This window comes from Pygocentrus nattereri, chromosome 10 (assembly GCF_015220715.1).
Source record: "Pygocentrus nattereri isolate fPygNat1 chromosome 10, fPygNat1.pri, whole genome shotgun sequence".
In the NCBI taxonomy this organism is placed as follows: Eukaryota; Metazoa; Chordata; class Actinopteri; order Characiformes; family Serrasalmidae; genus Pygocentrus; species Pygocentrus nattereri.
In genome coordinates, this window is record NC_051220.1 from 13,805,926 (window position 1) to 13,821,231 (window position 15,306).

At 40.6% G+C, this 15,306-nt stretch overlaps 2 protein-coding genes across 2 annotated transcripts in view; one reads left to right on the forward strand and one right to left on the reverse strand.

The window, feature by feature from the left end:
• Nucleotides 1-742: 742 nt before the first annotated feature.
• Nucleotides 743-4,384, forward strand: pth2 (parathyroid hormone 2). Its single transcript, XM_017708786.2, has 3 exons — nt 743-3,095; nt 3,611-3,720; nt 3,819-4,384. Exons 1-3 carry the CDS (start codon nt 2,967-2,969, stop codon nt 4,183-4,185), a joined length of 606 nt encoding a protein of 201 aa, XP_017564275.1. The 5' UTR covers nt 743-2,966; the 3' UTR covers nt 4,186-4,384.
• Nucleotides 4,385-7,718: 3,334 nt separating this feature from the next.
• Nucleotides 7,719-15,306, reverse strand: part of tmem121aa (transmembrane protein 121Aa) — a 37,709-nt gene continuing 30,121 nt past the window's right edge. The window contains exon 2 of the mRNA XM_017708785.2: nt 7,719-10,415. Within this exon, the coding sequence (XP_017564274.1) occupies nt 8,822-9,772 (951 nt within the window). The 5' untranslated portion in view covers nt 9,773-10,415 and the 3' untranslated portion in view covers nt 7,719-8,821. The remainder of the gene's footprint in view (nt 10,416-15,306) is intronic.

Genomic DNA, 15,306 nt, shown 5'->3' on the forward strand with positions numbered 1-15,306 from the left:
ACTGCCGGCTATGCGAACCAAACTCCAGCTTTGTTTGTACAGGGCCTGAATGGCTCGTAGCAAAGAGCCATGTACCCTGTACTCCCGAGGCACCTCCCACAGAATGCCCACAATCAAATGCCTTCTCCAGATCCACATGTGGACTGGTTGGGCAAACTCCCATGAACCCTCCAGAATCCTGGAGAGGGTGAAGAGTTGGTCCAGTGTTCCACGACCAGGGCAGAACCTGCACTGCTCCTCCTGGATCCGAGGTTCGACTATAAGCTCTCTTCTCCAGTACCCCTGCATAGACCTTACCAGGGAGGCTGAGGAGTGTGATTCCCCTGTAGTTGGAACACACCCTCTGGTCCCCTTTTTTAAAAAGAGGCACCACCTGGGGTAGTCCAAAAAAGAGGCAGACTGGGGTAATCCAGTGGCACCACCCCCGATGTCCACGCAATGTTGAAAAGGCCAAGAAAATGCCAGCCAAGACAGCCCCACAACATCCAGAGCCTTGAGGAACTCAGATCACATCCACCCATGGAGCCTTGCCACCAAGGAGGTTCTTAACTACCTTAGCGACTTCGGCCTCAGTAATGGACAAGCCTATTCCCATGGTCCCAGACTCTGCCTCCTCACTGGAGAACATGTTGGTGGGATTGAGAAGGTCCTCAAAGTATTCCTTCCACCACCCTATGATGTCTTCAGTCGAAGTCAGCAGCACACCATCTCCACTATATACAGTGCTAGTGGCACACTGCTTCTGAGTCGCCTGACGGTTTGCCAGAATCTTTTTGCAGCCAACTTAAAGTCACTTTCCAAGGCCTCACCAAACTTCTCCCACACACGGGTTGCCAGCTGGTGTCCCACAGGCCAACCATACTCCTTCTTCAGCTTGACGGCATCTCTCACCTTGGGTGTCCACCACCGGGTTCGAGGATTACCGCCCTGACAGGCACCAACTACATTACGGCTACAGCTACAGTCAACTGCTTCAGCAATGGAGGAGCAGAACATGGCCCATTCTGAGTCAATCATTCCATACACTATGAGGGCCACAAATGAATGCGTTTGTCTGTATTATGTGGCTGGAGTGAGATAAGCTGATTTTTGGGACAAAAATTAATTAAAAGAAAAAAAAACTGTCACTGATAAGCATCATGACCTTGTGAATGGCTTTAGGATATCATGATTTAATCTTGCATCAGGGTGAACTGTTTCAAGCTTTAATAAACGTAAGGTTATACTTCATTGTTTAGCTTAGTCTTGCCAAGAAATGAAACACTCTTTTCTGCAGTCCAGTTTGGCAACTTATGAGAGTTTTTCATTTTACTGTTTACTGTCACAACAATATATACTGAAGTCAAGATAAGGATATGAGAAAAGCGGATGAGTGGGCAAAAAGGAGAAGTGAGAGTTCTTGTGTAAAAATGTGTATGACTCATGGGTGTGTATGAGCATCTCTATTATAGCAATGACAATACTGAGAGATCAGAGCTCGAGCACAAATTCTTTTTGCAACCATGGCCTCATTTGTCTTGTACCTCTTTTTTTCACTTGTTCTGCCTATCGGCTTCATCTCTGGCCTGTCCAGACCGTGTCACCACTGACACACTCTATAATGAATGTTAGCACCCTCTTGTCTGATGCTTGTGCACTACACTGCTGCCCATTATTTTAAATGAGGGCCAAATGAAGCTGCCCTATGGTAACGAGGCCTCCTGCGCTCTATGCAAACCACTGTGCCGTCCTTAAGGGGAAAGATGCGGCTTTCAACAAGAGAGACAATGAGTTCTGCAGCCTTCTGTCATTCTTCTGCTCCTTACGCTGACATTTAAAGCAGCAGCAGTAGTCAGAGCAGCATCCGGAATCTCAGAAAGAGAGAACTCAGGCCATTAAAGGAAAGCTGCAGTTTTTTTTTAAGCTAATCTCAACCTGCATGTTCTGTAGCACATAATCGAATATCATAGGCAAGAACTTTGATGTTCTTCCTTGTAAATAAACAGAAACCTATTGACTCAAAAAAAAATATGACTTGTAACACCATCTGGCTAGCTGTGCAGCAAATTACGTATACTGCAGTATATAACGTATACAACAAATATGAGGATAAGAGCCCCCTTATACTTAAAAACAGACCGCTCCGTATGTGTTTCCCTTTTTCCAAAGCCTTTAACATGACACATGACTGAAAAACACATTCTTCTATATTGTAGTTCTTTTTAAGCATCTGTGTACTCTTCAATCATCATTGATACTTTGCCTTGTGCGTGCATGGTTATGGTTGTTTCAATATGATCATGCTAACACAACCTGTTGTGGGCGATTCTGTCAACAGCCTTAAAGAACCTATCAAATTTAACGAGAATAACACCTTACATAGCCTAGAATCGCAACATGAGCGTAGGCTGCCGGAAGACAACAAAGACATAAATTCAAATTGGAAACTGAATCCTTGTTACCTACCTAAGCTCACCATATATGTCCTTATAGATTACGCCCCTTCAGTGATCACTGGAAGGTTGTAAGGTTGAGTCAACAAAGGTCAAAGGGCATCAGTTCCACATAGGAACAAGGAGAGGAAACAGCATGTTTTCATCATCTAACGATGTGGGCGCTTGTCTCTTCCACTCATACTTTTTTTTTGACACATCATTAAACTCTGTGACGTCAAAACAGATTCCCATCTTTCCTCTGATTCCTTACTCTATTTTAAGACTCCAGCCAAACAGGACATCTAGAGACACACGGCCTTTCATCGTTTCTCCATCTCTTTACACATTCTGACAGAGGAAGGCTGTGTATATAAGCCCCTGCAAACATAGGTTCCAGCACATTCTCTCCAGCACCTTTGACAGACGTACTTTTAAACACACCTGGTTAAGCTAGCTGTGAAGTTTATACCATTGCAGGTGATCCAAAAACATCCAGTCATTAGAGGGACACAACAGCAACTGGAGAAGAATCCGTACCTGCCAACGTATTACATGGAAGAACTGCAGACCAGTTTGGACTCCACAGACCAAAGCCTTGGGTTCTTTTCCAACATCACTCTCTGGAGGCAGAGTGCTGCAGTGAAGCAGCAAATATTATCAAGGACCAATAACTCTACAAAGGTGAGAAAGATATCTTTATAAATAACACATATATGCAGCTAACAGTGAAAAGCTATAAAATAATAGGAGGTCCACTGACTGTGGTGCCCCTCTTGAAGTATTGAGGACACCTCTAACATTTCTAATTTTGTTGCTTTTGGCATAGGTTGTAACAAGGATATGTTAGATTTTTCTTGGGAAATGCAGTGCTCTACATATGCAAAGGTCATTATAATCCTCAACAAATGAGCAATAAAATTTTCTGACTTATCTGATTCTATCGCATGATAAATAGATTAGTACCAAGCTGCAATATGCATGAGTTATATTTACACAACTCTGCAATGATGTAACATAGTTTATAACCATTAATATATATAACCATTAATCATAATTGGAATTTTAATTTAAACGGATATTTATGGGGTTTTAAACTCTGATGGTCTTGGATTAATCTTTGAGATAGCTCTATTATTTGATTTCTGTATCATTTAAATGAACTGTATGGATTATGTGTGTGTACCCATTTGCTGCAGATGGTGGCTCTAACCCTGCCTACTCGTCCCACACTGTTGCTCACTGTTCTAATGAGTATAATCTTGGTGACTTCTGCCTTTCCCCAACCCCACCTTCAACCACTGCCAAGGTAAGTGTGCTTTGCTTAGCTTTGATGCCTTCAGAAGATTTTTCTGTGAAAAAAGAAACAGAAGAAACGAAAGTATGAACTCTTTTACCTGTATACAGAAACTCCCCTCTGGTTGGTCAAGACGATTCCAAACAGGAACAATGGGAGGTCCTCTATCCTTCCATCTCACTCCGCGACTGGAGTATCCAGATGTTGTCTGCCCCAGACTTTGGTGAAGGCAAGCCCAGGACAGGACAGCTGGGTGTGAATGAGTGGAGCCCCCTGAGCCAGTCACAGGTGGAAGAGAACCTGGAGAAGGGATGGCCAGCTGACTGGCCACAAAGAACGAGCAACCAGGAAAAGAGAAACATTGTGGTGGCAGATGATGCAGCATTCAGGGAGAAAAGTAAGCTTCTTACAGCAATGGAGAGACAGAAATGGCTGAATTCCTACATGCAGAAACTGCTGGTGGTCAACTCAAAATGAATGAATAGTGTGCTCAAGGGTGTACATTATGTGTATGAATAATGTTGAATGTTAGCTGTGTGACGTCTCTGTTGACTGTTGCAAAAAGATCTTTATAAAATGTTGTAAAAGAGAAAAAATCTTTATATTTTATGGTAAGATGTTTGTTTGTGGTGTCAGGTTACAAATAGATTAAAATGTGCAGAAGAATGCATGATAAGTTAATCTGTCTGGTTTTATTTTTTTCTTAAAAAAAAAAATCCAGCCATTCCAACAATAAATTTCACACACATGGTCTGACAGCATTTGTTCACAACAGTGTCAAATACAGGAACACAAACCATACAATATTGTTTTCCCAATTTCTTGGACAGAATTTAAGTAAAATAGCGCCTCCGAACATCTGGCCGTCAAAGTAGATGTTTCAGAATGGTTCACTTGTTCCTTGTTTTCTAATGCAGACTGTTTATCTCCCTTTGGTGGCATGGCCTTCACCTCATGTTTTGAAATCTCTTCGAGTAAATTGGTCAGAGAGTGAAAAAATTTGCTTATTGTGCTAAAGCCATTTTAGCATGTATGTGTGCTTTAAATGATTTTTAAGAAACATATAGATGAAAATGAAATGAGACCACAGCCATACTATCCACCTAACCTCATTCCCAGAGCTAGAAAGCAACTAATGCACTGAATGTTCTGTTAAGGCCTTAGGTCATGTGCTACTATAAATATCTCATCTTGTGTGATAGTGAGAGGTAGACTTTAAGCATTTCATTTGTTTTTATGCCCTTATATATATGTCAGATTTTAGACATAACAATAGATTGTTAGCTTTACTTAACATTAGGTCCACTTCTCATAAAAGTTATTAGGATTTTTTATTTTAATAATATATTTTAAATATTTTGGACAATGATGAGCTGAGGAGGCTAAGCTTAGGAACACAGATGAAGTAGAAGTGTTGTAGATGTCTCCTCAGTACAGGTCTCTAAAACAAAGTAAAGAGGAGTCTACCTATCAGCCAAAGCCCATAAAAGTAATCTTCACTGTACACTCCCTTCTGGATGCTGGTCTTTTGGGGTGAGTTTGTGGGATTGTGTGCATGTGTATAAATATCTAAACAAATATATTATGACTGCAATTGAAATTATGGAAATTATGGTGTGTAAAGTGGAGTCTACCTATCAGCCAAAGCCCATAAAAGTAATCTTCACTGTACACTCCCTTCTGGATGCTGGTCTTTTGGGGTGAGTTTGTGGGATTGTGTGCATGTGTATAAATATCTAAACAAATATATTATGACTGCAATTGAAATTATGGAAATTATGGTGTGTTACGGCTGTATATTTGTTGGATCAGCTTCTTACCATGTGATCATAAGTGTCAAAACAAGCTTCAGATGTTACCAAAATGCATTTAATAATAACTTTTAAAATGTCACAGTTGAAGGGTAATGATAAAGAATTGTAAAATAAAAAACAACTTACAATAATAATAATAATAATGATAATAATAATATTTAACCTTTTTGCACTGACAGTTTTTTTCAGGATTTGTTATAATATGTTAGATTTCTCTCAGATAGGTTTACTTTTCTATTTGTCTCTCACAACGACACACAAAAACATAAAGTTTGTAACACATTTACACAGTGAAATCCCAGTGTACTTTCAACACAAGTGTGTTACTGTGAACACTGCAGGAATTATTTTAAGCCTCAATCCTGATGTTACTGAAGATTTTACTGTATAACCTTAATTTGGAAACAAAACCATTTTGAATATCTGCTGAATGCATTAGATTCTCACAGCTCCAGAGGAAAACTATATATATATATATATATATATATATATATATATATATATATATATATATATATATAAGCTATTCATAATCTCTTAAAAGGAACAGTTCCACATACAACCATTTTGGGAGGGTTTTCCCTGACACCAAAATGGTTGTATGTGGAACTGTTCCTTTTAAGAGATTATGAATAGCTTATAGTTTTCCTCTGGAGCTGTGAGAATGTATATATACTGGAGCTGTGAGTATACTGTATATATAATATATACTGTGTATATATATATATATATATATATATATATATATATATATATATATATATATACTCACTGGCCACTTTATTAGGTTGCACCTGTTCAGTTGCTTGTTAACACAAATTGCTAATCAGCCAATCACATGGCCGCAACTCAATGCATTTAGGCATGTAGAGGAGGTCAAGACAACTTGCTCAAGTGCAAACTGAGCATCAGAATGGGGAAGAAATGTGATTTAAGTGACTTTGAATGTGGCATGGTTATTGGTGCCAGACAGGCTGGTCTGAGTATTTCAGAAACTGCTGATCTACTGGGATTTTCACCCACAACCATCTCTAGAGTTTACAGACAATGGTCTGAAAAAGAGAAAATATCCAGTGAGTGGCAGTTGTGTGGATAAAAATGCCTTGTTGATGTGAGAGGTCAGAGGAGAATAGGCAGACTGGTTCGAGATGATAGAAAGGCAACAGTAACTCAAATAACCAACCAAAATCTCTGAGGAATGTTTCCAACACCTTGTTGAAAGTATGCCATGAATAATTAAGGCAGTTCTAAAGGCAAAAGGGGTCCAACCTTTGACTAGCAAGGTGTCTCCAAAATGTTAAATTTATATATACTGCCTGGCCAAAAAAAGGTCACACACTATTTCGTTGGACCGCCTTTAGCTTTTTACAGCACGCATTCGCTGTGGCATTGATTCGGCAAGCTTCTGCAATGTCACAACATTTCTTTCTGTCCAGAGTTGCCTTAATTTTTCCCCCGAGATCTTATACTGATGATGAGGGTTTTGGACCACTGCGCAAAGTCTTCTCTAGCATATCCCAAAGATTCTCAATTGGGTTCAGGTGTGGATGATCCATGTGTGAAAATGATGTTTCATGCTCCCTGAACCACTCTTTCACAATTTGAGCCCGATGAATCCTGGCATTGTCATCTTGGAATATGCCCATGCCATCAATCCATTGATGGAATAATCTCATCATTCAGTATATTCAGGTAGTCAGCTAACCTCATTCCCTTCCCATTGTGCATGTGGAAATGCTCTCACATTCATTATTAAACACATCTCTGAGTTCTACTGTTGTTTTTCTAAGATTTGATTTCACCAAACATTTAAGTGATCGCTGATCACGATCATTCAAGATTCTTTTCCGACCACATTACTTCCTCAAAGATGTTTCCCCACTGTTCTTCCACTTTTTAATTATGCTTTGGACAGTTCTTAACCTGATTTTAGTAGTTTCAGCTATCTCCTTAGATGTTTTCTCTGCTTGATGCATGCCAATAATTTGACCCTTCTAAAACAGATCAACATCTCTTCCACAACCACAGGATGTCTTTTGACATGGTTGTTTCACAAATGAGAAGCTACTCACTGCATCAGTTAAGGTTAAATAATGTATTGCCAGATGAAACAAACAATGGAGGCTTCTACCTATTTGCTTAGTTAAATCCAGGTGGTGGCCTTTTTTTGGCCAAGCAGTGTGTGTGTACATATATATATATATATATATATATATATATATATATATATATATATATATAGATTGACAAATTCTTGGCACTTTGGAAGCATGAAGCATTATTGACAATTTACTTGCTATTGTTATGTTTCAAACAATTTGGCACTCTACCCACTACCACGTAGCACATAACCTAAATATTTATGTTAGATTTCTTGTAATTTTAAATAATAATCCTGTTGTATGTTGTAAAGGAGCTGTTGTAAGGCCACTACCATTGATGGCGTTATAAATAAAAGGAAGTTGAATAGACATCAGGACTTCCTGTGTAGTGTTTGTGTCAGTACCAATATGAGGGGCACCCACAATGCTCCCAGTAGTTATGCCAGTGTTGTTGTATGAAGTTCAGAATTATTTTTATGTTGGTAAAGATGGCCAACAACCATTGTGTAGCCTCCAGGACATACATCAAAGTGTAGGAATAGGATAGATAGCTCCATACAGAATTATCCAAGAAGTGGTTCCGTTTCTCTCAATGCTTAATAATTCTTTAAATATTAATGTTATGTAATGATGACATAGATCCTCACATCCACATACTACAAAGAACTGTAAGTCATGACTGAAGAGGTAAAAAACCTACCATTCTTAAATGGTTATGTCTGGAACCCCACAAACCCCTCTAGATCTTTTTTAAGAGTTTATGTTAACATATCTTCATAGTTGACGCTTTAGTAATAGCTGCATATCCAGCCAGGCCAGGACATATTTGCTCTTCTCATTCAATTCTGTGTGCAATATTAATGCTTCTGGGGTCATCAAAAATTCATCCCACATGTAACATGATTAAAACAATTTTTGAAAAATTGTGGATTCACTTACAAATTTCAAGGATTCACTTTCATTTGGCTGTGACTTGTCACTGAGCATTAACTTTACAACAAAAAAGATAAAAATACTCTTAAAAAAGGAATCTTAATTTTGAACATCAAGCTAATCTAGTCCAAAGGAGTCAAGAATATTCCTTAGCTATTCCCTGAACTAGAACAGTCAATAATGGTTTATTTCATCCTGCCTAAAGACCAAGCCATAGTCAGTTTACGATGTCCAGGTAATGTATAATGTCTATGTCAGCTTTGGTCACGTGTCAATGACCTCACGGGGTGGTGATGGCTCTTCTGGCAGGTTCGTTGTAGTGTTTGGCAGAGTTTGGTTATGCGGAACTGAGTTCTGCTGGATCTCCATAGCAATGCCTGCAGGATCTTGTGGTGGAAACTCCTTCACTTGTCGCCGGTACTCCAGGAATGTGCAGGCCTTGGTGGCTATGGCAACTACATTCTTGCCAATAAATATTGTGGAGACACGACTGTCCTGGAACAGTACCATGTTGACCCCACGGATGAGAATGGTGACAATGTTAATGGTGACAAGGCTGAGCACAGGGTACAGCATCATTTTCTGCGGAGACACATGCTCACCCTGCACACTGATCTCACTCAGAGACACACATGGTAGAATCAGTAGCAGTATGTAACAGTAGAAAAACATTAGCCCTTCAGCCCAGATGGGCAGCCCAGTTCGCTGTGGCTCCCACAGGTTGGCCTGGATGTCTAGCACGTCTAAAAGGTCTAGTGCCACCCAAAACAATCGACCACGCATGTCTTCCTTCTTACGGAAAGTTCTAACATACTCCATGCTGTCCAGGGCAACCAGGACAAGATAGAGCCCTGGAACACAAACTGAAAGCAACAGAGTCAAAGCTTTTCGAGCTACAGTCTCCAGGCTCTTGCGGTCAGCCTTGTAGTTCTGGAACACAAAATAAAGCTTGATTTCCAGAACGAAGATGTAAAGGAACCAGAGGATCATGGCATAGCCACGTTTTGCAGTCCTAACCTCAGCCCCGACCCACACAGCAACGTAGCGGAGAACTATGAGGAAGCAGATGTCCCCCACCAGGACAATGATGCAAACACCAATCTTCCGTGGACCCTGGTTCTGCTCCACCAGGTAAGCATCCATGAAAGCCATACTAGTCATGATGACAATGGTGGTTAGACACACGTGCCGCTTGTCAGGGGGCGGCAAAACCATGGTGAGGGTCCCTCTGCTCTCACTACACAATGTGTTAATTTACCCAATTAAAAAGGAATAATAAACAGGAATTGTACTCCTATTAAAGCCCAAAGGTAAATACAGGATTATTTAATGTTCAACCAAGTTTAATTATCCATTGATGATGGTGCAAGTATGTACTATGAAAAATGGATAAATCTTGTTGATGCAATGCTACCCTTGTGCACTTTCAGCGGAGTTCCATGGAGTCGGGTGTGCCTTCTTACTCCTTCAGTGTTTTGACAGTTTCATGCAGCTCTGAGCCTCCATGGCTGAGCCTTTCACATCAGTCAGCACCTCTGAGGTGGTGCAATGGAGTATCTGCACACATGTATCTTTCACTAAAGAAAACTGCAACGTCTGCCTGAACCTCATCTGACAGACATAGACCCATTCATCTGTGTCAGCTGACCCAGATAAACAGCATGGCTGAGCTGGCAGGCCCCAGGGTCACACTGGCACAGTTAGACTTAACAGTGAGGAAGTGCAGCTTGCAATGTATGCTAAAGAACTTGGTTCAGCTTCTCTGCTACTGATCCTAGCTGAGACTGTAAGTCCTGTAAATGACGATGCTTGGATAGGAAGCCACAGGTTGTCTTTTCAATTTGCTGGTTGACAGAGTCTGTGAATAAGAAAAGGAGAAATTAGTCAGATGCACTGAGCCCAGAGTATTCGAAAGACCTTGTTCTACAAAGTGCACTTTCAGCACAAAACGATAGGGGTCACTAGTGTAATGTGGTTCTATCAGCATGGCAAAATACACATTTTCAGTGCCCCTTCAAATTGTTTTTACCCCATATCTCTTAAGCTTAGTTGAATCTTGCCCTTTAGGAAGGTACTAATTAAACCTAGTTGCCATATGAAACTTTTTTAGCCTTTTAAAAAGTAATTTGAGTATTCCTTGCATAAAAGTGCATTGTATCACCTTCTTCTTCTTCTTCTTTCGGCTGCTCCCTTTAGGGGTCGCCACAGCGGATCATCTGCATTGTATCACCTGATTTCAACAATTTACAAACTAAGGCAATTTATACTTAACTACTCTAATGTTACAACTACTCTAATAATACAACTTAAAAATACACTGTAATAGTTAAAATTCCTTAGCAAGCCTCACTGGTTAGTCTGTACTCCAGGGGTAGATCCCTAGTGCTGCAGTGCAGGCACTAAGAAATGATAGAGTCTGGTACAGGAATATCTCTACCTAATGCTGTCCTCAGGCTCAGAACTGGTGGCTTCCATAGCAACCACTTCTATTAAGAAGGCGATAATAAGTGATGATGAGCCCAAAGCAGTGGGGGACCCTCGGATTTCTGGGAGGTGTGAGATTATTCGCTGAGTGTGAGACTGAGGCTGTGCACTGACTATAATTGCTATGTGAGAGGTGGCACGGAGACAAAGACAATGACCATTATTTAGTGCAGAGAAGTTTAAGCCCTAAGGTGCCCATGATAGGTGCAGTTTTGTCATTACAATGAATGTGTTTCACAAACTGTATGCAAAGTAACTGATTCAAGCATGTGAACTTTTCCTGCATGTACGTGTCATGTGAAGGCACACCTATCCAAAATAACCACTGGGTTACTACATTCTGGATTTAGTTGAAGTTGGGGACAAGTACTTGATTTAATTTGACTACTCAAGATTCAAATGTACCTTCCCAACCATTTGAGAATTATTAGTTGGAAATGTGCATTATCATAATGCATATTTCAAAATATGAAGCAGGACTTAATGGATCCATTTATATGTGTTTCTTGCCACACAGTGTTTATATGTGCCAGTGATGTTCAGTCTCTGTCCTAGAGAGCTACCTTCTTGCAGAGCCTAGTTCCAGCCCAATTTTCCCAACCAGCTCCAGCTAATCATCCACTTACCAAGTCCCTCATTGGCTGGATAAGATCTATTAGAATTAAGTAAGGTGTTGAGCACCTTAATGGATGCAGGCTGCAGCTAAAGGCTCTCCAGGAACAGGCTGTGAGACTAATGTTATATGCACTATATGTAGTGTGTGTAGCATAGTGTGTGCATATATATACATACACAGTTCATGCAGCATATTTTCTGAAATCCAGGGTATGACTTGGGAATTTGTTCCTTTGCTGCAATAACAGCATCTACTTTTTCTTGGAAGGCTTTATATGAGATACTAGTGCACTGCATTGAGGATTTTACTGAATTCAGCTACAAGAGCATTGGTGAAGTCAGGCACACATGTTGGATCCCAAAGTTATTTGATGGTACTGAATCACTCCAGAGAATGCAGTTCCACTGCTCTCACAGGAGCTTTATACTCCTTTAGTTGACATATGCACTGAGAATGGGGACCTTTGACTCATGTGTGGATGTGTCAGTAATGGGTGCATCATCAGGCGAGCCTCTCAACAAGGCCACCTAAGGTACATCTAAAGTTGTATACAAATTTACAAGATTTCGGGGTTCTTATCTTCTTATCGTCTATTACCTGAGAGCTAGCAATGAGATCCAGGCTGATTGGAAAGGGCATGTCACACTCTGCTGACCTGTGGAGTTTGGTTTCGTCATGGATTTTTAAAGTCACTTGTTGCATCCATTTTCTAAGCCGCTTCTCCGTCAGGGTTGCGGGGGGTGCTGGAGCCTATCCCAGCAGTCTTCGGGCGGAAGGCAGGATACACCCTGGACAGGTCGCCAGTCTATTAATTAATCTGCTATCTGCTTAATTATTCTAGTGATGGACAATGAGAGAATTTGGCCTGTGTTTCATCTTATATATATTCCTTAGTGAATCAGGAAGTCATGGCTGACCATTAGGTGTTCCTAATCATGCAGGTGAACTAAAAAAAATAAAATATGAATGAAAATAGACTTAATTAGACTTCACTCTTAAGAATTTCTAGCAGTGCCAATTGTAGAACAAAAAAAATTTCGTGACAAGTTTGGAGAGCAGCAGGACCGCTACCTCCGCCTTTGTGCAAGGAGGAACAGGAGGAGCACTGCCAGAGCCCTGCAAAATGACCTCCAGCAGGCCACAAATGTGCATGTGTCTGCACAAACGGTTAGAAACCGACTCCATGAGGATGGTATGAGGGCCCGACATCCACAGATGGGGGTGGTGCTCACAGCCCAACGCCGTGCAGGACGCTTGGCATTTGCCAGAGAACAGCAGGATTGGCAAATTCGCCACTGGTGCCCTGTGCTCTTCACAGATGAAAGCAGGTTCACACTGAGCACATGTGACAGACATGACAGAGTCTGGAGACGCCGTGGAGAGCGATCTGCTGCCTGCAACATCCTTCAGCATGACCGGTTTGGCAGTTGGTCAGTAATGGTGTGGGGTGGCATTTCTTTGGAGGGCCGCACAGCCCTCCATGTGCTCGCCAGAGGTAGCCTGACTGCCATGAGATCCTCAGACCCCTTGTGAGACCATATGCTGGTGCGGTTGACCCTGGGTTCCTCCTAATGCAGGACAATGCTAGACCTCATGTGGCTGGAGTGTGTCAGCAGTTCCTGCAAGATGAAGGCATTGAAGGTATGGACTGACCCGCCCGTTCCCCAGACATGAATCCGATTGAGCACATCTTGCTCCATCCACCACAGACTGTCCAGGAGTTGGCGGGTGCTTTAGTCCAGGTCTGGGAGGAGATCCCATAGGAGACCATCCGCCACCTCATCAGGAGCATGCCCAGGCATTGTAGGGAGGTCATACTGGCACGTGGAGGCCACACAAAATACTGAGCCTCATTTTGACTTGTTTTAAGGACATTACATCAAAGTTGGATCAGCCTCTAGTGTGTTTTTCCACTTTAATTTTGTGTGTGACTCCAAATCCAGGCCTCCACTGGTTAATAAATTTGATTTCCATTGATGATTTTTGTGTGATTTTGTTGTCAGCACATTCAACTTTGTACAGAACAAAGTATTCAATGAGAATATTTCATTCATTCAGATCTAGGATGTGTTATTTGAGTGTTCCCTTTATTTTTTTTGAGCAGTGTATATATATATATATATATGTGTGTGTGTGTGTGTGTGTGTGTAGGTGTGTGTGTGTGTGTGTGTGTGTGTGTGTGTGTGTGTGTGTATATACACACTGTATAAATATTTTCTACAATTTTGTAAGTGAAAATAAGTACACGTAATTCAATACATGAAACACAACATGGCATTTCCACTCATTTTAGTGCACAATTTCTATGTATTTGCTAGGCTTAACATATTAGGGAAAAATTCAACATGAACTTTTTTTAATATCTTAAATTCAGCAAAAGAACAGTGAATGTTAATTAAATTGTGCAGAAGTGTAGAGTATGTGTGCTTATTTTCACTTACAAAATCAATAAAATATATTTTTGGCAGAGGGTGCCCAATCTTTTCCATATGACTGTATTGATACATTTACAGTTTCCCAGACAGGGATTAAACCTAGCCATTGCCAGCTCAGGTTTCTAAATGGAGATTCGCCACTTAAAGGAAATTATAATTTAAGACTATGCTTAATACCTGTCTAGGAAACCAACTCTTAGTATATATAAAGTAAATAAATACAGAATTTCCATTTTTTACAAGTGATATATTTTGTAACCTTTGAAAATATATACATGGTTTGTTGTATATAGTCCATCAAGTCCATAATTCATTACTTCATTAATTGCCATAGAAGTAGATTACTTATTCACTACTATAAGGGATACTGACAGCTTTAATTGAATTAAACACTAATGTACTGGTTTGATTCTCATTCTGACTAAATACTTTTCTGAGCAAACAAAAGTGTCTGTGCTGGTGGCGAGCAGCTATTGTGGTTTTTGTGGCCAGAGAGAACATCAAAGCACAGCTAGGTATTGTAAAGCAGAACAAGTCTTGAGAGTCCTCCTTGTATGCTTGTGTCCACATTTGTTGCGTTTGATATATTGCACAGAAGAATACACAACGAGATTCTATTTACTCATGTCTCAGGAAGTGATTGATTTTTATGTCAGAGAAAATGAATTGGGTTACACTTAGTAAATCATTACTTGGAGACAAATCAATGGGCATGCTCATAACTTATAGAGGTTAGAGACATAAAGAGAAACAGTCTACTGCATTCAAAATGCACAAATATCTACAAATTTCTCTTTCCATATCTCTTTCTGTCTATGAGTCTCACTCACACATACACACACACACACACATGCTCTCACATACTTTCCCCCACTCTACTGTACTCTGTGGAGAGGATTGTTGAGTAGAGACTTTAGAGACTAAATCAAGAGTTTAATTAAAATGGCAAAATGCACTGGGGTCGTTGCATATCTGCACTGGAGCTGTGCAGACTGAGCTCATCAGGCCAATCAATGCACACAAAGGGCACATTCCCCCCATCAGAAGTACAGTGACAAGCCTCTGTCTTTGTGTTAGCAAATATTCCCTGCAGCTTTTTCAACATAGTAATATGACCAGTGCAATGTGCCCTGTGCCAGCAAATGCTTTTTGAACTTGTAGATGCTAACTACTGGTTTTACTTGCCACCACTACAGAATGGATTCAGTAGCTAA

Bases quoted from the DNA above. Each gene is read 5' to 3' on its own strand.
- pth2 (XM_017708786.2), top strand. From the start codon at position 2,967: ATGGAAGAACTGCAGACCAGTTTGGACTCCACAGACCAAAGCCTTGGG. The intron at 3,096-3,610 runs GTGAGAAAGATA...CATTTGCTGCAG, and splicing joins GGACCAATAACTCTACAAAG to ATGGTGGCTCTAACCCTGCC. The intron at 3,721-3,818 runs GTAAGTGTGCTT...ACCTGTATACAG, and splicing joins CACCTTCAACCACTGCCAAG to AAACTCCCCTCTGGTTGGTC.